The sequence below is a fragment of the Brassica rapa genome, unplaced genomic scaffold (genome assembly GCF_000309985.2).
Source record: "Brassica rapa cultivar Chiifu-401-42 unplaced genomic scaffold, CAAS_Brap_v3.01 Scaffold0444, whole genome shotgun sequence".
Lineage (NCBI taxonomy): Eukaryota > Viridiplantae > Streptophyta > Magnoliopsida > Brassicales > Brassicaceae > Brassica > Brassica rapa.
This window is the reverse complement of record NW_022610386.1, coordinates 1-21,667: the sequence shown is the minus strand read 5'-3', so window position 1 is coordinate 21,667 and position 21,667 is coordinate 1. Positions and strand designations below refer to the sequence as shown.

General features: G+C 48.8%; 2 protein-coding genes across 2 annotated transcripts; one reads left to right on the top strand and one right to left on the bottom strand.

Annotated features, from left to right (window-relative positions):
• Window positions 1-13,911: 13,911 nt before the first annotated feature.
• On the top strand, window positions 13,912-15,594 carry LOC103849824. Its single transcript, XM_009126550.1, has 5 exons — window positions 13,912-14,149; window positions 14,216-14,350; window positions 14,428-15,029; window positions 15,094-15,125; window positions 15,192-15,594. The coding sequence occupies exons 1-5, from the start codon at window positions 13,912-13,914 to the stop codon at window positions 15,592-15,594; spliced, it is 1,410 nt and encodes a 469-aa protein (XP_009124798.1).
• A 1,713-nt stretch (window positions 15,595-17,307) lies between these two features.
• LOC117130396 lies at window positions 17,308-21,500 on the bottom strand. The gene is made up of 3 exons (XM_033283275.1): window positions 21,384-21,500; window positions 19,091-21,312; window positions 17,308-18,934 (listed from the first exon to the last, which is right to left on the bottom strand). Exons 1-3 carry the CDS (start codon window positions 21,498-21,500, stop codon window positions 17,308-17,310), a joined length of 3,966 nt encoding a protein of 1,321 aa, XP_033139166.1.
• Window positions 21,501-21,667: the final 167 nt, after the last annotated feature.

The following is a 21,667-nucleotide window of genomic DNA, read 5'->3' as shown; positions in this document are numbered from 1 at the left end:
GCATCTGGCCCTTACCGGCTCATGCACTGTCCCACATCCTTTTGCCTTATCAACTTATGATACCAAGTCCAGCTCATGGAATAACAACACCCATCAGATCCTGAGTCAATCAACCAACCACCCCACATGACCCAGAACTGATGAGTCTTCACACGTACCTAACCGGCCATGGAACCATGTCCCAACGAAGCCGATCAGTCCTCCTCTTACCACCGGTGCATCCTTTGATCAATCAGATCAGACACCTTGATCCATCACCTATGGATCTGGTCATCCATCCTTGCCAAAGATCAGATTACACACGGCCATCTTTAGATAAACACACCGGCCCCATACTTGTGGTCCATGCCACTTAGTACTGGCCTTACTCGCCTCCACGGCTTGCTGCTGGTTCCAAATGAATTGGACCTTGCACCCCACATGTTTCCTCATGTACTAGGATCCCCATGTGTCTCCTCCATGATTCGGATCATTGATTCACACCATGATCAGAACGAACACACACACCATGATCCACCATGGATCACTATCCAATGAGTGGCCTCTAACTTCCATCCCACATGGATGAGTTAGATCAACTAAGATCCGCCCCTTATCTCAGGGTCGTGGATCCTTAGTTTACATCACAACATATGGTCTTCAAGGGGCGTGCCATACTTGGCCTTAACCGCACCACAAGAGACAGAAACATAACCTTGAAAGTAATTATAAAATCAGTTACCATATACATGATTTGATTAGATCAAGTGCATTTCCTTATTATGTTCGGCCATGCTCCTCCAGTGCACGCCTCTATCAATCCTTATCACATACCTCCTGTATTGATAAGATCCATTCATGCGTCGCACCCCTGATCCCTTCCATGGAACTTCCATGAAACCAGTTTCTACACTGCATCCACCTTCAAGGCTATTCATGCCATTGTGAGGGAAGTCCGGCCTTCTCCCTTTTCTCCTGGGTATTTGCGTGTGTTCCCAAGATACGGGGTAAGCCTAGGACGTGTTCATCCGTGGTGACAACCTACCACAGGGTCGTTCATAACTCCCCTTGCACTTCCATGAAACTGCCCTCCCACACACCTCTTTCCTTAAGGCTTTCTTGGCCTTTGGGCATGAATTCCGGTCATCTACCTTCTTTCCTCACCATTTGCGTGTGTTCTCAGGCCCTGTAGGATGCTTTGGGTGATAACATCACAGATAAAAACCACCAGAAAGTCGTTCATAACTTCCCCCCTTGATCTCTCCCAAAACTGCCTCTTTATGACCTTCACACCACCATGGGTCTTGGATTGGGAATCCGACCAACTCTCTGTCTTTTCTCTGTGTTTCTTTGTGTTTCAGGGTGTAGGAGGAAGCCCTGGCGTGCCTGCAAAGGCACGGAATTGCCTGCCTTTTATAGAAGAAGGGGCAGTTACATTTCCAAAGGTTGCACCCTTTCGGTATCATTTCTGGCCATTGATTTAATCAATGGTCCAGATCATTCCCATTCGCCTCAGGCAGTTTCCAGACGCACTGGGCTTGCCAATCCACTCCTGGACGAGTCCAAACAAGCCCACACGGATTGCCCAAGCTCCTGGCTCAATCCCAAGAGCCAACCAGCCCATCGGTACACTCGGGTCGCCCACATGGCCCGGCCACTGTCCAGACCCGGCCCAACTGCCCATGACTTGAACACTCAGTCCAGCTGAGTTGATCTGATCCCCAGCTGACCCAGCTGAGTGAGCAAGACCATCCAGCTCAGGGATCTGACCTACACTTCAGTGAGCTACATTGAGCTGCACTACACTTCACCTAGCTGGTCGAGCTTGCTTACTGCATCGCCCAGCTGTTATACACTGTGTCCAGCTTGCTTCCTTTATCTTCTTCAATTCTTCTAAGTCCCTTGGTCTATTTCCAGACCAATACTTAGTTCTCCCATGATCCATTCTGATCACCCACTTCAATCGAGCTTCACCTGGATCTCGTCCAGCTAGCAGCTCACTTGTCCAGATCCTTTGAGCTTGCATCTGCCTTATTTTGGTTAAGTTCCAGCCACCTGATTCCCTTAACCACGTTTTGGACCATGACACGCTTGTCTTTAGGTCATGTGACCTGACTGGTGCGTCTCCTCGCACTAAAGTCTGTCCGGACGATCCTATCCAGGATCGGGGACATGACACATTCACTACTCATCAATCATCTATCTAGACTCACCTTTGATTCTTTGAGATTGGCTAATCAAGACTAAACTCGAGCTCAAGCTAATCACACTCCACTTCCGGTACACTTGAGATTCAAAACAGTCACAATTTTCTGACTGATCCGACCACTCTCCTTGATATCTGAATTCAAACCAAGTGACTGAGCGGCTACAAGGAGTGACTGGACCGATCTAGCAAAACTCCACAACCAACTAGACAGAAAACGGTTTTACTTGATGAACCAGTCTTATCCTTCAACTTTACTCGACCAAACAACAACTGATGGCCAGATGAACTCAGATGATTCTCTTCTTCAAGCTTAGCTCACAGCTGGACTTTTTATCTTCCACACATCATCAGACTGAACTAAGGTGATGAAGAAAAATCATCCAAGAAGTTTTCTGAATTTTCTCTGATTTTTCTCTCAATTTTTCTCACTGATTTTCTCTGAATATTTTCTCTGCTTTCTTGTGGTTATGGACGACCAGAAGAGAGAAGATGGTGTTTTATAACATAATAAGGTGCTTCAGGTGTGGGTTTCACTCAGCACAAAGCAAGGCTGAGAAAGGACATGTGGAGAGCAGCTTCAGCACTTCCAACAGCAAGCTGCTGTCCTTTCCCTCCCAAGAAGAAAGCTGCAAGCAGCTGGTGCAGGTCATGTGACCTAATTACTCAGGAAGCAAGTAGGCTAGAAGGTGCAAAGCATGTGACTGTTCAGAAATAATTTTCAGAGTTTTGTCGATATTTTTCGGACTGTTTCGACTAAATATTTTTCATCATTCGAATCTCATCCTGCTCTGAATAAACTCGTCCAGCATGAATAAAAATCGACAATAATAATTAACACTCGACCAGAACCATTAAGATATGGTTTTTCGACAAAAAGACAGCCCCGTCGAGATTAATTCACCGTGTCGATTTTTATTTAATTTCTGATTGATCAATCTTCAAACTGATCTTAAATAATTTTTTCAACCAAAATTATATCTGCTCGTGTGGGTTATTACATTCTTCCCCCCTCAAAAGAATTCGTCCCCGAATTCTGAAAACGTAACTGTACACTCTTTACTGAACAGTCCCTGGAAGGAGTTCTGGATATTAGCTCTTACCTTATCTTAGTCTTCCCATATCAAAACAACTCATGGGTGATCCCTTGATTCCCCCAATCGATCCTTTCTTTTCTGAGCAGCCATTTTCAAGATAACCAAATTCTTTACTCTGCACAACTCTTGTCAACTGCGGTCTGCATACTTTTTCTAACAATCTTGTATTTGTAGACTATCACTTCTCAACCTTTTCTATCTGACTTTCCCCCATAACAGCAACATGAAATTTGGAACGTGAGGTGATGTGTCATACGTGAATGTAACATCTCCAGTCTGGTCAATGTTAACTTGATTAACCGTGCAACAATCAAACAAGAACATGCACGATCAATCACGCCAACATGATTTGGACCAGGGGTGCTACTCTCAAATAAACACACTTACCCATTCCAAGAATAATTTCACTTACAGTATTCTTTACACTTCTGATCTATCTGAGACGCTCTTCATAATCTTCTGACTACTACTAGAACTTGGCAAGAACCACTTGGTGAGATCCCTAGGCTATGGTAGCGAATCTAGGTTCAACAAGAATATTGAACAGCTTACTTTCTAGATAGCAACAACTCTTCCAATTCCTTAAGCATAACTTCAAATTCTCTAGCTATCTGAGTGTTCACTATATTCTGATCCTTGTCATCTCCTATTTTCCTAATGATCAAGATAATGGAATACACATCTTCACCTTTTCCCAAAAAGTCTTCAACTCCCAAGACTGATACGAACGATGCTCCAACACTTGGTAGAGTACAATTGTAGGCCATTGGCGACTAGTCTTCTTCCAAAAAAATTCTTTCCTCAACATCCTAATTGAGCTCGGAAACTAGATAGCCAATCTCACTCTAGATAGGAACATACCGCCCTAACGGAAGTACTGAGGAATGGGGAAAGGCATACCGTATATTTTAACTGGCAGCCAGTACTTCCAAGAATAAGAACGGGTACTGAATTTACTAAAGTGAATCCTACTTACAACTATGACACTACTCGGGAACTACAACTACGTGTGGTTCCCGAATCAAACAAAATATGGACGGAAAATTCCATACATAGGCAAGGTCTCTTACGAAACCTTGATCACAATTCACATTTTCTTTTTTTATTAATTTCAATCATTCATAAAAATTTAAAAATGCACACAACACACAATGGGATAAGAAGCAAACCTTTGATTGGACCTTTCAGGGGTTTTGACGGTCCAGTCAACTATAAAGTGTAGGCTCTACCCAAATAGCCTAACACTTGGATGTGGATTAACGGTAAGAAAAAGCGGACAAGTTCAACAAGTGTTATCTTAGGTATAGGTAACGTAGATCGGGTAACTTCATGAGGAAGGGTAACCTAAAATCCTAACTCTTCACAAGAACCACCAAAGCGCGAATGATGCAAGCGTTCCAGGATTTCCCACACTTTGAAAATCACGACCATTCTATCCTTTCGAGTCACAACCATAACGGCTCAAGGTCCTCGATCTTGATCCGATGAAATGTACACCAAAAATCATCCCCAACGACTTACTTAACTCACTGCTTGAAACTGACCTTTGATCTGCACCGGTTCGAAAATAGACAGTCCGCATGACTTGGTTAACTTCTTCAGCAATAATAGCTTCTTGAACATTCACGTCATACTCTAACATCTCCTCGAAGGTTTGAAACTCCATGGTCTTTTATCTACTCCAAAATTCTTGGCTAAGTTCCCAAAGATTTTCCGTATGATCTTTGGCTTATTCTTCAAACCATAATCGATGAATGAAATTCACTCAACCACATATCTCGATGCTGAAATTACAGTATATGATTAACTCGACCTGAACCTCTTGGCGGAAACATTCCACTGTACCAACTCCATAAACTAAATCTTCAATCGGTCCCATACCTTGTGTATAAAATACAACTTCGTGAACTCTTGAAATCTGTCCAAATCGATCTCACCTCTCTGAAGAAAATATTTTTCTCAGAGTGTTGCATCCCAAATCTGCCTCAAGCCATAGTATACCTAGAACGGTTTAGTCCTTCTTCCGTATCTTATGGTCCCACTACTTCTTTCCATCATAAGCTTGAAGATGTCTTGTTGCCAACAGAAAGGTGCATTCAAATCTTACTGAATTGGATCACAAACAACACCCACCTTGACATCGATAACACACGGAGATGTATTCGATGTATCAATTATGTCCCATAAATCTCTCTAAAGTATTAGCACCCCCCACTAAAACTCAGAAGAACAGCATGAAGGCATGAGGTTACTGACTTCTAGCAGGACGGTAGTGAACCCGACCATGAGGGTAGCAAACTCGAGCATAATGATAGTAACATCAGTAACTACGGTCACCCGTTCAAGCTTGTCTCGGTGCTTATGCTATAAAAGATCACTATTAGGTAACTACCCATGAGTATATATCCTAAAATGAAGGAACAAGCCGGCATATCCTAGTTATCCTTGCGACTCATTTTGACTTGAAAAACATTTTAAACAAGTCCCATTCTAGCATCGTATAACCATGCTCTGATACCACCTTTGTGACACCCCCGATCGTAGATGACCGGAAATGACATGGTCGATGTTCCTCGATTGTCGATCTGAGGTTCTCAGAATACTTCCGATCACCGTAGACCAACAACCAAAGAACACCAACGCTCCCATCGGATACCACTGTAGGCTTTTCAACCCGACAAAGCAATACCCGATAGTAAGTTCATCCGGACAAGGACTAATATCATATGGAACCCGTACTTCAAAAAAATATTATTTATATATCAATCAAAAGCATCTTACAAAATTTGTTATAAATTAACTTCGAGGTTTTCGGTCAACAAATCTTATACATAAGATATATCAAAATGACTTTGCAAGGATAATAAAACTACCGCTGGCTAATGATGTTCCTTCCCGCCCTAGATTAAGGTCTCTCGTCTACTGGTTACCTGCATCACAACTGAGTCATGAGTAACTAGTTTACTCAGTGAGCCTAGTCCCACACCCCAACATATATTAATAATATCTCTAGCAATCAACTTCATTTGTATGCAGTGGAAATATATTCCATATCTGGATATTTATATATAAGGACTATCCTTCCATCATTGTGAATCTAATCATATACCTCACTTCCTATTCCCATCTCTCATATCAAGACGTCCAAGGCTGTCCATCAGTACACATATCAGCACTTTATTCCTTGGACTCAGCACACTGGCCCTTCCCGTGGACTGCTTGGGTGATTTTGGCCCACGTGGGCTGTCTGTTCAGTACACACGACGTCCGTGGGTGTCCGCCAGCACACACAGGACGTCCATGGCTGTCCGTCAGCACACACAGGACGTCCTTGGCTGTCCGTTTGTGTCCGTGGGTGTCCGCCAGCACCCACAGGACATCCTTGGCTGTCCGTTAGCACACACAGGACGTCCGTGTGTGTCCGTCAGCACACACAGGACGTCCGTGTGTGTCAGTGTGTGTACGTGTGTGTCCGTCAGCACACACAAGACGTCCGTGGCTGTCCATCAATACACATATCAGCACGCTGGTCCTTGGACTCAGCATGCTGGCCCTTCCCGTGGACTGTTTGGGTGATTTTAGCCCACGTGGGCTGTCTGTTCAGTACACACAGGACGTTCATACATGTCCGTCAGCACACACAGGACGTCCTTGGCTGTCCATGCGTGTCCGTGGGTGTCCGCAATCCATGGCTGTCCGTCAGCACACACAGGACCTCCGTGTGTGTCCGTCAGCACACACATGACGTCCGTGTGTGTCAGTGTGTGTACGTGTGTGTCCTTCAGCACACACAAGATGTTCGTGGCTGTCCATCAGTACACATATCAGCACGCTGGTCCTTGGACTCAGCACGCTGGCCCTTCCCGTGGACTGTTTGGGTGATATTGGCCCACGTGGGCAGTCTGTCCAGTACACACAGGACGTTTGTGGGTGTCCACCAGCACACACAGGACGACCGTGGCTGTCTGTGTGTGTCCGTGTGTGTCCATGTGTGTCCGTCAGCACACACAGGACGTCCGTGGCTGTCCATCAGTACACATATCAACACGCTGGTCCTTCGACTCAGCACGCTGGCCATGGACTCAGCACGCTGGCCCTTCTCGTGGACTGTGTGTGATTTTGGCCAACGTGGGCTGTATGTTCAGTACACACAAGACGTCTGTGGGTGTCCGTCAGCACACACAGGACGTCCGTGGGTGTCCGTCAGCACACACAGGACGTACACAGGACGTCTGTGGCTGTCCGTGTGTGTCTGTGTGTGTCCATCAGCACACACATGACGTCTGTGGCTGTCCATCATTAGACATATCAGCACGTTGGTCGTTGGACTCAGCACGCTGACCCTTCCCGTGGACTGTTCGGGTGATTTTGGCCCACATGGGCTATCTGTTCAATACACACAAGACGTCCGTGGGTGTCTGTCAGCACACACAGGACGTCCGTGTGTGTCGGTCAGCACAAACAGGCCGTCCTTGGCTGTCCGTGTGTGTCCGTCAACACACACAGGACGTCTGTGGCTGTCCATCAGTACATATATCAGCATGTTGGTCCCTGGACTCAGCACCCTGACCCTTCTCGTGGACTGTTCGGTGATTTTGGCCCACGTGAGCTGTCTGTTCAGTACACACAAGACGTCCGTGGGTGTCCGCTAGCACACACAGGATGTCCGTGAATGTCTGTGAGTGTCCATGTATGTCCGTCTGTGTCTGTCAGCACACACAGGACGTCCGTGGCTGTCCATCAGTACACATATCAGCACGTTGGTCCTCGGACTTAGCACGCTGGCCCTTGCCGTGGACTGTTTGAGTGATTTTGGCCCACGTGGGCTGTCTGTTCAGTACACATAGGACGTCCGTGGGTGTCCGCCAGCACACACTACGTCTGTGTCTGTTCGTGTGTGTCCGTGTGTGTCCGTCAGCACACACAGGACGTCCAAGGCTGTCCATCAGTACACATATCAGCACGTTGTTCCTTGGACTCAGCACACTGGCCCTTCCCGTGGACTGTTTGGGTGATTTTGGCCAACGTGGGCTGCCTGTTCAGTACACACGACGTCCATGGGTGTCCGCCAACACACACAGGACGTCCGTGGGTGTCTGTCATCACACACATGACGTCCTTGGCTGTCCGTGTGTGTCCGTGGGTGTCCGCAAGCACACACAGGACGTCCTTGGCGTCCGTGGCTGTCCGTCAGCACACACAGGACGTCCGTGTGTGTCCGTCAGCACACACATGATATCCGTGTGTGTCAGTGTGTGTACGTGTGTGTCCGTCAGCACACACAAGACGTCCGTGGCTGTCCATCAGTACACATATCAGCACGCTGGTCCTTGGACTCAGCATGCTGGCCCTTCCCGTGGACTGTTTGGGTGATTTTGGCCCACGTGGGTAGTCTGTTCGGTACACACAGGACGTTTGTGGGTGTCCACCAGCACACACAGGACGACCGTGGCTGTCCGTGTGTGTCCGTCAGCACACACAGGAAGTCCGTGGCTGTCCATCAGTACACATATCAACACGCTGGTCCTTCGACGCAGCACGCTGGTCTATGGACTCAGCACGCTGGTCTATGGACTCAGCACGCTGGTCCATGGACTCAGCACGCTGGTCCATGGACTCAGCACGCTGGCCCTTCTCGTGGACTGTTTGGGTGATTTTGGCCAACGTGGGCTGTCTGTTCAGTACACACAAGACGTCTCTGGGTGTCCGTCAGCACACACAGGACGTCTGTGGGTGTCCGTCAGAAGACACAGGACGTCCGTCGCTGTCCGTGTGTGTCTGTGTGTGTCCATCAGCACACACAGGACGTCCGTGGTTGTCCATCAGTACACATATCAGCACGTTGGTCCTTGGACTCAGCACGCTGACCCTTCCCGTGGACTGTTCGGGTGATTTTGGCCCACGTGAGCTGTCTGTTCAATACACACAAGACGTCCATGGGTGTCCGCTAGCACACACAGGACGTCCGTGAATGTCCGTGAGTGTCCATGTGTGTCCGTCTGTGTCTGTCAGCACACACAGGACTTCCGTGGCTGTCCATCAGTACACATATCAGCACGTTGGTCCTTGGACTTAGCACGCTGGCCCTTCCCGTGGACATTTCGGGTGATTTTGGCCCACATGGGCTGTCTGTTCAGTACACACAGGACGTCCGTGGCTGTCCGTGTGTGTCCGTTAGAACACACAGAACGTCCTTCAGCACACACAAAACTTCTGTGGCTGTCCATCAGTACACATATCAGCACGCTGGTCCTTGGACTCAGTACGCTGGCCCTTCCCGTGGACTGTTTGGGTGATTTTGGCCCATGTGGGCTGTCTATTCAGTACACACAGGACGTCCGTGGGTGTCCGCCAGCACACACAGGACGTCCATGGCTGTCCGTCAGCACACACAGGATGTCCGTGGCTGTCTGTGTGTATCCGTGTGTGTCCGTCAGCACACACAAGACGTCCATGGCTGTCCATCAGTACACATATCAGCATGCTGGTTCTTGGACTCAGCTCGCTGGCCCTTCCCGTGGACTGTTCGGGTGATTTTGGCCCACGTGGGCTGTCTTTTCAGTACATACAGGACGTCCGTGGGTGTCCGCCAGCACACACAGGACGTCCGTGGCTGTGTGTGTCCATGTCTGTCTGTCAGCACACACAGGACGTCCGTGGCTGTCCATCAGTACACATATCAGCACGCTGGTCCTTGGACTCAGCACGCTGGTCCATGGACTCAGCACGCTGGCCCTTCCGGTAGACTGTTTGGGTAAGTTTTGCCCACGTGGGCTGTTACGCCCCCAATCCTGAATAGGATTGTCAGGACGGCCATGGTTCGAGGAAACGTACCAGCCAGGCTTAGGATATCAAGGCAAGCATTCCATGGTCGAGAAAGAAGGTTAAGAACATAAGGAAACTTAGACTTAACCTTATATAAGCTAAGAGACAGCTAGGACGAGTAAGACGGTAACTGGACGAAGTAGACGAGTCGCTCGGCCAGCTCAACGAAGCTACGTTTAGTTCACTCCAGCTAAGTCCCTACTAAGTCAGTTCCACTAGCTGGACTACTAGCTAACTCAGCTGAGGCAGCTGAGAGTCAGCTCATCTCAGCTAGACAGACTGTTCGGGTTTTAGCCGATGGTCCGGGTCCGGGTCAGTGGCGGGCTGTGAGGTCCGGCCATGAGGCCATGGGCTGTTGGGTCCTTGGACAAGGCCGTGGGCTAAGTCCAGGAGGCTTGGGGCGTGGGTTAGGCTTATGACCGACCCCAAACCCAATCAGAGAGGGCGAAGGGATGCAAGTGGCCGAGAGGGCACAACCCTTGGCCGATGGTGCCCATTCGCTAGCAAGTCGTGCCTGTTCGTGGGGCAAGGAGAACCCAGACGTGGTTCACAAGGTATGTGATGGGCCGTGGCTCCATCAGACCAAACGGATGGTCCATGCGACCGCACCGCAGCTCTGCTCGGTTCCTGAGTGCCATCCGGCTCTCCTTATTTGTTTCAATTCGTTTCTCTTCTCTTCTCTCTGGTTAAACACGAAAGGTTGTGTTGGTTAAGTCCAAGGGACACGTCCCTAGGATTTTGCCGAACATAATCAAACCGCTAGCCTAGACACTGGTCGGTTAGACGGACGGTCCGATCACTCCAAGATTGGGCGGTTAGGACGAACGGTTGGGAATCACCCAAAGGGCACGAGTTGTCAAGAGTCATGAGTTACCAAAGGTTGTGAGTTGCCAAAGGGTGTTAGTGACCAAAAGGTACGAGATACCAAAGGTTACGAACATCAAAAGGTACGAGGACTGAGAGGTACGAATGGCCAGAGGGTGCATGTTCCAAACGGTGTCTTTCGGGACAGGTTATGACCGATCCTTATGGATCAGCCTATGGCTTGTTTAAGTAAAACAAGGTCACGGTTTGTCTAAGCCAAGGTAGAGTCGCAAGGTCTGACCGGTTGCTAAGCCTTCCGGATTAGGCTTGAGGGTTACTCGGCCGATTGGATCCAGACCTAAGGCTGGATCAGGTAAGGGAGTCTGTTAGGCCATCGAGCCGGACTTCATTGGCCGGTCGCACCTAGATTCTATCCGGTTAGAAGGATTGGTCTTTGGGGATGATCCGGATCTGTTCGTGTGTTCTGTTTATCTATTCTGGACTATCTATCTGATTCTAAGTCAAGGGGTGGTTGGTTGAATGACTTAGGATACGGTAGATAGGTTCATACTTTTTATGATTATATTGATTGAGGTTTATCTAAGTTCTTGGGACCAAGCCAAGCATTGTAGAATCAATTCGTTCTATTCTCGGGTATGATTAATGCTTATCTGGTTATGGTTTCAGGAACTAAGGATGGTTCTGGTCAAGCCAAGGAGCCGTGGAGGCTCGATCAATGAGAGGCTGTGTAACGTGTGGGTAGATGATGCTAGGGACGAACTAGTGATTGTCTATGAAACTGTTAAAAAGTTGTGTATTGGATCTCATGTTTCTAAGTAATACAAAGTTAACACATTATTATTCTGCTGTGCAATCTATTCCTTTTTTTATGAACCTCATATTCGAATATGACTTAGTGAAAAAAATACTTAGGTCGAGAGACCAGGAACGGGTCTTACATGGGCTGTCTGTTCAGTACACACAGGACGTCCGTGGGTGTCCGTCAGCACACACAGGACGTCTGTGGCTGTCCGTGTGTGTCAGTGTGTGTCTGTGTGTGTCCATCAGCACACACAGGACGTCCGTGGCTGTCCATCAGTACACATATCAGCACGTTAGTCCTTGGACTCAGCACGCTGACCCTTCCCGTGGACTGTTCGGGTAATTTTGGCCCACGTGGTGTTTATACAGGATTCAGTTGATTAGAATAATGAACTTAGAAGTGGGGTGACTAAAGACGCTTTTATTAGAATCAAACAGAAGGGTTACAAGATTAACGGGAAGTAAGGAGACAAGATCAAAGGTTTAAGCAACATGATCAAAGAGATGATTACGAAACCCTAGATCTAGCCGTTTAGTGTGTGAGTTGTCCAAAAGTCCCCTTTTTCTTGTCTCCTCCTCCCTTTCTATAGTGCCTTTGTCCTTGATGCCCTAATAATGTCGTCCTTTGGGCCTCGTCATGAAAGGCCGAGTACACGGGCCTCGGTACTGTTCTCTTTAAGCCGAGTATATTCAATCGGCTTAGTTGATCGGCTAAAAGCACTCTGGGGTCGAGCCGATGTCTTTAGCCGCTAAGCCGACTAAACTTAGTCGGGCTTGCCGGGCTAGGGCCTGTTATTCGATGGGCCTTGTGGAGGGATGTAATCCATCTCCTACAATAAGTCCCCCCCCCCACTTCACTTGTGAGCGGCGTAACGGTCTCAGTGAATTTGTGGGTAAGGTTCGTTCGTATAACAGGTCCTAATACATGCGACAGTTCATTTTGCCAATGTGCGATTTTAGTCGCACTCTGTTTCTAGTCGCTCCGAGTTGCGCCTTTTATGATGCATTTCGTTTGGCTTCCATTTCCATCATGACGGCATGTTTTACTCGGGAGGTGAACTGCCTCACGCAGAGGACTCGGGTTGGTTTTTGACGGTTAACTCTGGGGAATCGGTTCAGATCGAAACCGGAGATTAATTTCGGTTTGATTTCCCGATTGAAAACCGGTTCGAGCGAGAAACTGAACCGTCGCGAGTAAGTTTTTGGGCATTTAGGCGGCCTTTAAAGCCCATTTAGGCCTTTGTAGACCTAATGATGACGCTTCGAAGAGTGCGCCTCGTTTTTGCTATAAATAGGCTTCTCTCCTTCACTTTCGTCATTCTTCTCTGCAGACTCAGGTATCCTACTTTCTTTCCCTTCTCTCTACTTTTATTTTCTCTCTCTAGATAAGTCTTCTGTAGAGTAGAGTTTTCCGCTTAGGGCCTCACCGGTTTAGTCGTCCCCCCGAGTAGAAAGATGGCTTCGAAGAATCGATTATCGCGTGAGGAAAAAGGGAAAGATGTTGCTACCCCATCAAGCCCTGCTAGGAATGCGGACGGCAGTCTGCTGGATGAGTTCGACATAATCCATCGCGATGCTCTGAGGGATACGGAGAACATAAGTCTTTCCCAGCGCCTTCTGGTCGCTGACGCTCATAGGCAATTTCGCGAAGAGGCCGAAGAGAACGCTGGGGACGAGGGTGTAGAAGCAAGCGGCTCTGAAGCGCCCAGTCAAGTCGCGAGGCCCCGGAGGCGGGCTCGGCGGAGGGCTAGTTTCGACCAGTCAGATCCTCGTCCCGCACCAAGGAGTATCCGTTTCGACGAGATAGACTGCCGTCCTGTAATTTATCATCCTTGTGGGATCTTTGAGGAGCTTCCTTCACTCCCTCCCGAAGTGTTACGTGATCCGCGAGTTCAATCGTGGGGGAACGTATTCAGTTCTTGTTCTTCCAACGAGACCGTGAAGAATTTATTAAGGGAGAATGGTGGTGCTGGCGTCACTTTCCTTATTCCGTCTACCGAGTAGCGCCCATGGTCGCCTCCGGTCGGATATCAGTGCGTATATGAGTCCTACTTCAAGGATCAGACTAAGCTCTGGTTCCCAATCCCTCGATTGATCACGTCGTACGCGTTTCGTCGGGATATCGCCATCTCTCAGCTGCTGAATGGGTCGCTGCGTATAGCAGTCATGTTAATGGTCATGGCTGCGGAGATGGATATTTCGATGAGCGTGAGGGTGTTTGAAGAGTTGACTTTCACGAAGGCGGAGCCAAACGGGATCTTCTCGATAAAGATGCGGGCAAACTACAACGTCTTGACGGGTCACCCAAACAAGACGCATGATTGGCAGCGAGCATACTTCTATGTTAAGTCCGACGAGCACGCCTTCGAAGAACTTCCGGGGGACGACTATCGCGTTTTATGGAATCAGCAACTTGGTAGAGATTTGACTGTTTTACTCGCACTCTGGTTGGTGGTTCTAACGCTTTTCTTTTCTTTTGCAGTTCGTCATCCTAACACGATCGCCTACCCCGAAAAGTTCTTTGAGAGCGCCCAACTGATTGCGACGCATAGTCATCTCCGTTGGCCGGATCTTAGCCGAGAGTGGATACGTCGTCAGCAAGCTAGGATTGCTAGAGGTAAGGTTGCTGTTCGCCTTTGGAGAAATTATGAGTCTTTCGTAATTCTCATATTGGATTTCCTTCTACTTTTGCAGTTGATTGGGAATCAAGAATTCCTTGTGTACTCGGTCCTCGCAAATCACGTCTCTCTTTATTTACTCGGAAGCAACAAAAACTTCTCAACAAGGCCAGAAAGATGGAGGGAATTCCGGACTTGAGTGCGTTGCTCAAAGGGAAGCTTCAAATGCTTTCATCGAAATCGTCTTCTGCCGGTGCCTCAGAGGCCAGGCCTACTCCCGCAGATGGGGATGTGAATTCGGAGCCGCCAGCTCGTAGTTCTCTGAAGAAAAAGACCAGCAAGACCAAGAAACAGGCCAAAAAGGGACAGCCTTCCTCCCTTGAGGGGAATGTTCCTTTAGAGGAGGCCCCGTCTTCCGCTGATGCCTCTGACGTCGCGGCGAAGAAGAAGAAAAAGAAGAATGACGGCAAGAAGAGGTCTCGTGAGGAGACTTCTGTCGAACCTGCGGAGACTTCGACAGCTGTAGGGAGTGATGATGCGGGAAGACATGACCCGAACGATTCTACTCGGTGGTCGTCTGATGAACGTCCCAAGAAGAAGGCAAAGAAGACAGCCGTAGAAGATGACGGCCAACGTGGTGGTACCCTTGTTTTTGAGCAAGCCATGGCGAGCAAAAGGGTAACTTAGTTTCCCCTTGTTTTTCTTTCTTACAAGATTTCTAAGTATTCATTACTTTATGCAGAGCGATGGGAGCATGAATTATCTCGTTGAGAAGTATGACAGCACTCTGAAGCAGACGATGGTCCAGCTGGGCACCTCGGAGAAGCTCGCGTGAACCAGGCTGAGCGTGATCGAGAGGATACGCACTGAAAACAAAAAGGCCAGCGACAAAGCAGCCAAAGAGAAAGAGGTCCTCCGGGTTAAATTTGAGGAGCTGGAAGAAAAGCTAAAATCTGATCGTCTTGCGAAGAAGGAAGCTTTACGCGAGAATACTCGCCTAGAGCGGTTGGTCGCTTCCCTCGAGAAAGAGAAGGCTGAGCTCGAGGGAGAGAGGGACGCTGTTGTTGGAACGCTGGTCAAAGAGAGGCAGCGTTTGAGGGACTCTATGGTTCAGGAGGTCACCCGCGAAAGGATCAAGGTCCAAACAGCTGTGGCGGACAAGTCTACTCGCTGCGTTGGCAAGATGAAGGATTATCTGGATCGCCTTAACGCGTTGGAGAAAGCCAAGAGTCTGTACGGGTAGGCTTCAGGTACGAAAAAGTGTCTTGAAATGATAAGAGATAGCGGGGCGGAGATCCCGCAAAGTATGATTGACATCTTTTCAGAGCAGGAGAAGTTGCATGAGGCTGAAGTCGCTAAACTTCGCCTCGAGCCATTCTCTGAAGATGATTTCGCTCTCTCTCCTCTCAACCTCCCTTCTCGATTCGTAAGTGAAGAACTCATGGGGTGCTTGACCCGTACGGGTCGAATGTTGGTTTGATTGGCCATGAATCGGCTTCCCAACTGATCACTTCTCGCGAGGCCACCGAAGATCCAACTGATGAACCGATGGTTGATATTACTTCCGTTCTGTCAGAGCACATCGCCGTCCCTGAAGGAACTGCCGTCGAGGAGTGTCCCGACAAGAACGATCCCGAGGTAGGCGGCAACGAGATTCAAGAAGGAACGGGGGATGTAGCCGCTGAAGATCTGGTCCTGGTTTCCTCGTCTGAAGAACGGGAAGACGACGAGGCGGGCGAGGAGGAGAACAGGTCGTCTCCGGCACTTATCGAAGAAGCGGCCCTGAACCTGTCAGCTTCAGACCCTCCTGCGCAGATTGAAGGCCTCGACGCTCAAGTCGCTGAAGAAGCAGTGGAGTCGCTTGACCCGGTCGTGTCGAACAAGGACGACTAAGACACGGTCGCTTGATCTTTTCCTTGTTGTATTTATTATTCGGATGCTATCGTCTGTGGTCTTGATAGACCTTGTTGTTGTATTTTAAGACTCTTTTTTTTTGTTTCTTATCAGTATTTGCAACTCTTTTTTTTCTAAGTAAATTTCAGTCATCTGTAGTGTTTGGAAACATCAGACTCCTGATCCTTAGTCCTTTGCAAATAGATAACTGAGAATAAACCGCTAATGGGTGTTACTCGGTTGTTGTCTTGTTTCGATTGAAGTTACGTCTAAGTAAGTCATTCAATTTCGAAGACAAAGAGCTGAATATAAGAGTAGAAGGTTCTTCCGTCCGTTTCCTCAGTGACAATTAAGTAACCGGGTAGCTAAGCCGTTACATTTTAGTCGAGAAAAGGCAAAGATTCACTCTATTTAGTCGGTTCAATGCTTTGAGCACAGGTGAGTCGCGACTGTTGGGTCCTGAAGCCAAGTGTCTGATCAGGACATAGCTGTAGGCAAAGGAACGTGAGTGTCCACGTGTCCTCTGCTGGAGGCACGGGAACCGTTGGATATGAAAGTCATTATTTACTCGATTAATGCCTAGATAAGGTTTTGACTTTGGTTTTGTTACAGCTGGACCTGTTAAGGCTGCCTACGTACCTCGGTTGATGATCAAGCCATTCATAGTTCGTTTTTCCCGAGTAAAAGTGGCTGTAAGTGGCGCATTTACTCGGTCGAGTAGAAGTGACCACGGGGGTGCATCTACTCGTTTTTTTTTGTTTTTTTGTTTTTTTAAATAATACACTTACGAGTAAAAACGTTGTTGGTGCATCGAGTTCCATGATCGGGGAACTTCTTCTCCGCGCGACGTTTGAAGTCGATATACGCCGGGTTTGACGACTTTGATGATTTTGTAAGGTCCCTCCCACCTGGCGCCGAGTTTACCGGCGTTTAGCTCCTTAGTGTTCTCAAACACTTTGCACATGACGAGGTCACCGAGTTCCAGAGGTCGGGCGCGGATCTTTTTGTTGTAGTAACTCTCGATCTGATGTTGATAATTTTGGATGCGCAGCAGAGCTTGATATCATCGTTCTTCTATCTCATCAAGGGCATCGAGTAGCATCTCCTTGTTCAGCTCGACGTATTGAGGCATTTTGGAACGTCGGAGGCTTGAAACGTTAACTTCAGAAGGGGCCATGGCTTCTACGCCGTAGGCGAGGGAGAAAGGTGTCGATTTAGTCGATCCTCGTGGAGTTGTGCGATGGCTCCATAGGACTCCATCGAGTTCGTCAGCCCAATGACCTTTTTTCAGGTCCAGACGTTTTTTAATGCCATCGATGATGAGTTTGTTAGAGGATTCTGCCTGGCCATTAGCTTGCGGGTAACGAGGAGTGGAAGGGCTTAGTCGAATGTTCCATTTGCCACAGAACTCCTTGAAGTTGCCTGACATGAACTGCGATCCGTTATCGGTGACGATCTCGTAAGGCAAACCGTGGTGGCAAATAATGTTTTTCCAGACGAAACCGCGGACTTCTTTGTCTGTGACTTGAGCGTATGCTTCAGCTTCGATCCATTTGGTGAAGTAGTCGGTGAGGACGAGGATGAAGCATCTTTGGCGGGAACAGGGAAGTGGTCCGATGATGTCCATTGCCCCTCTCATGAACGGGTATGGAGCGGTGGTTGTTCGCAACATTTCGGTTGGACAATGGATGCTGGGTGCGTGCCGTTGGCACTTGTCGCAGCTTCTCGCGTAAGACTCGCAATCCGCGTTCATTGTCGGCCAGAAGAACCCTAAGCTCCTTACTTTGATCGCTAATGCACGTCCGCCCGAATGATTTCCGCCAGCGCCTTCATGCGTCTCTGCCATAACTCTTGCTGTCTCGTCGCCATGGATGCATTTTAGGAGCACTTTACTCGCGGTCCAACAGTGTAGTTCATCGTCAAGAACGACGTAATGGGCGCTGCGTGTTTTTAGTCGGCGAGCTGCCCATTTCTCTGTTGGGAGTTCTCCCTTCGAGAGGTAATTGATGAACTCAGTTCTCCAATCAGGACCAAATCCGTCGTCGCCTGGAGTAGCGGGTTCGATGACCGGGGCAACGACGAGGGTTTGGTCGGCTAGTATATCGATGCTTGGTTTCTCGATACGATGTATCGGGATGGTTTGTTTAACTTGGTCGCGAAGCTTGCTGCCAAGGGCCGCGAGGGCATCGGCGCAGACGTTTTCGCCTCTGGGAACTTTGATGAGTTCTAAGAACTCGAACTCTGCTGCCAGGCTTTGAACTATTTTGAGGTAGTTGTCCATTCGGTCGTTGCGGGCATCATAGTCGCCACTGAACTGACTGGCGACTAGCTGAGAGTCGCAATAGGCGCTTAGTCGTTTAGCTTTTACGGCTTTCGCTAAGCGGAGTCCAGCGATCAGAGATTCATACTCTGCTTCGTTATTTGATGCGGGAAAGCCAAAGCTGAAAGACTGCCTGATTAGCTCTCCGGTCGGGGACTGTAGTTGGACTCCGGCACCTGCTCCCTTGTTGGTCGACGATCCATCGACGTGCAGCGTCCAGTTTGAGTTTGGGAGTGTGAGATCTTGCTCCAATTTTGGGGCCAACTCGACCAGGAAGTCCGCAAAGACTTGGGATTTTGCTGCTGTGCGGTTCTTGTAGGTGATATCGAGCTCGCCGAGTTCGATGGCCCACTTCGTGAGTCTGCCAGATCTGTTGGTGTTTTGGAGTATCGTTCGGAGAGGTTGATCAGTCAGTACCTCCACTGAATGTGACTGGAAATATGGTCAAAGTTTTCTTGCTGCTTCGACGACTGCTAGGGTCATCTTCTCCAGAGTCGGGTATCGCGTCTCTGGTCCGGTCATGCGCCTGCTCGTGTAGAAGATGGGCTTTTGTTCGCCACGGTCTTCATTTATCAGAACGCTGCTGACTGCAGCTTGTGACACCGCGACATAGAGAGATAGAACATCACCGACGTCCGGCTTAGCGAGTACTGGAGGTGTTGTCAGGTATTGCTTGAGTTGAGTAAATGCATCCTCGCACTTCTCATCCCAAATGAACTTCTTGTTTCCTCGCAAGAGATCGTAAAAGGGGAGACACTTGTCGGTGGATCTGGAGATGAAACGATTTAGAGCAGCTATCCTGCCCGTGAGCCGTTGTACTTCTCTACTGTTGTTCGGACTCGGGAGGTTCAGGACCGCGGATATTTGCTTCGGGTTTGCCTCAATTCCTCGCTGCGTGACTAAGTAGCCGAGGAACTCGCCTGAAGAGACTCCGAACGTGCACTTTGCCGGGTTCAGCTTCATGCCGTTTCTATTGAGAGTTTCGAAGCATTCTTGCAGATGACGGAGGTGATCAGTGGAATGGAGCGACTTAACCAGCATGTCGTCGATGTACACTTCCATGGTGATGCCCAGCTTATATGCGAACATCTTGTTCACAAGCCGTTGGTAGGTTGCTCCGGCGTTCTTCAAACCGAACGGCATGACCTTATAGCAGTAGGTTCCCCTATCTGTGATGAAGGCTGTCTTCTCGCGATCATCCGGGTGCATCATTATTTGGTTATATCCAGAGAAGGCGTCCATGAAGGTTAGCATCTCGTTTCCAGCCGTAGACTCGACTAAACGGTCAATGTTGGGAAGAGGGTAGCTATCCTTTGGGCAGGCTTTGTTCAAATCGGTGAAGTCGACGCAGACACGCCACTTACCATTTTTCTTTTTGATGACCACCGGATTTGCCAACCATTCGGGGTAGCAAACTTCAGCAATCGAACATGCGCCGAGTAGCCTGTCAACTTCCTCGTTTACAGCCTTTGACCTGTCAGGGCCGAGCTTACGTCGCTTATGGCGGATAGGTTTGAACGTTGGGTCGACGTTTAGCTCATGAGTCGTTATAGTCGGGTCAATGCCTTTCATGTCTGCCATAGACCAAGCGAATGTAGACACGTTCTTCCTGAGGAAATCCAGAACTGACTGCTGCATTTCCTCAGAAAGATATGCACCAATCCTCACGGTTCGACTTTGATCGGCGTCGTCAATAGGTAACTCGAGAATCTCGCTTTCCTGAGAACAGACTTTTGAGGTTGGGGGAGACACTGAGTTAACGGGTAGAGATGACCGTTGAAGTTTGACTGTGGCGACTAGGAGGTCCCTAGCGCCCTTTTGATCCCCTCTCAACGTTTTTATCTTTCCGTCCGTGCCGGGGAACTTGACGCACTGGTGGTAGGTGGAAGGAACGGCTTGCATCGAGTGTAGCCAAGGAGTGCCGAGTATAGCGTGATATGGAGCTTTTGTGCTTACAACAGCAAACTTAACTGTTCGAGTAACACCGCACGCGCGTACCGGAAGGCGGATCGTGCCCAATATGGTTTTGGAGGATCCGTTGAACCCGGTTAATGTTCTGCAGGATGCTTTTATGTCGTCAAGATCAACTCCCATCTTCTGCAGGGTTCCTCGGAAGATGAGATCGACAGAACTTCCGGTGTCAATGAGGATCTTGGTGACGTCATACTCTCCAATTCCAAGGACGACGAGAAGAGGATCATTATGGGGAGTGTGAACTCCTTCGGCGTCATTCGGTGAGAAGGTTATCGGAGGATGACTTGTCGGTGTAGTCGGACACTTCTGGGAAGTCGCGACTTGTCGACGATAGTCTTTTACAGAAAGGACAGAGTCTCCGCTAGGAGGGGAGCCGCCCATGATGACATTCAACGACTGTCCTGTTTGTACTCGCTTAGAGTCTAGTAAAGTGCGGAGGTCTGTGGATATGCTGGCGTCATGCGCTGGAGGTTGAGAATGACCTTTAGCTCGCTCCAACTGCCGTCGTAAGTCCGTTGGTTTCGAACGGTTGAGCTGTATGCGAAGGTCGCTTGCGCCAGCTTTGAGTTTATCTCGGAGGTCTCTAATTGGCCCTTCGTTGGTGTTAGCGTCGCTTGTCGAGATACGTCGAGACTTCCGTGCATCCAGCATCATCCGAAGATCATTGTGCTTGGGATTACTATCATTTTCGGACTCGGACTTCCGTTTCAGGATATCTCTCAGATCGCCGAGTACAGGCGCATCATCGTTATCGTCGTCGGACGACAGAGATTGCTAAGAGAGTATAACCTTGATGCGTCTACGATTAGCTGGGTGCTCTTCGTCGGGTGAGGAGTCTCCCTCACCGTTATCCTTCGGGGTTTCCTCCTCGTCGTCTCATCGTTGAGTGTCGGTTTGTCGACCTTTGCTGGTGGCTTTGCGCTGGGCTTTCCTTTCCTTGTTCTTGCTCCAGCTCTTGCCATTCTTTGGCTTAGCTTTCAAAGGTTCGAACTTAAATTCACCGCTGGCAAGGGACGAGAGATAATGCGCGTAGAGTGATTTGCATTCTGTGGTATCATGTCCCTTGACGTCATGATATTTGCAATGCTTGGTGAGATCGCCGGTCCTGGAAGGCCCCGCTGCTGACCCG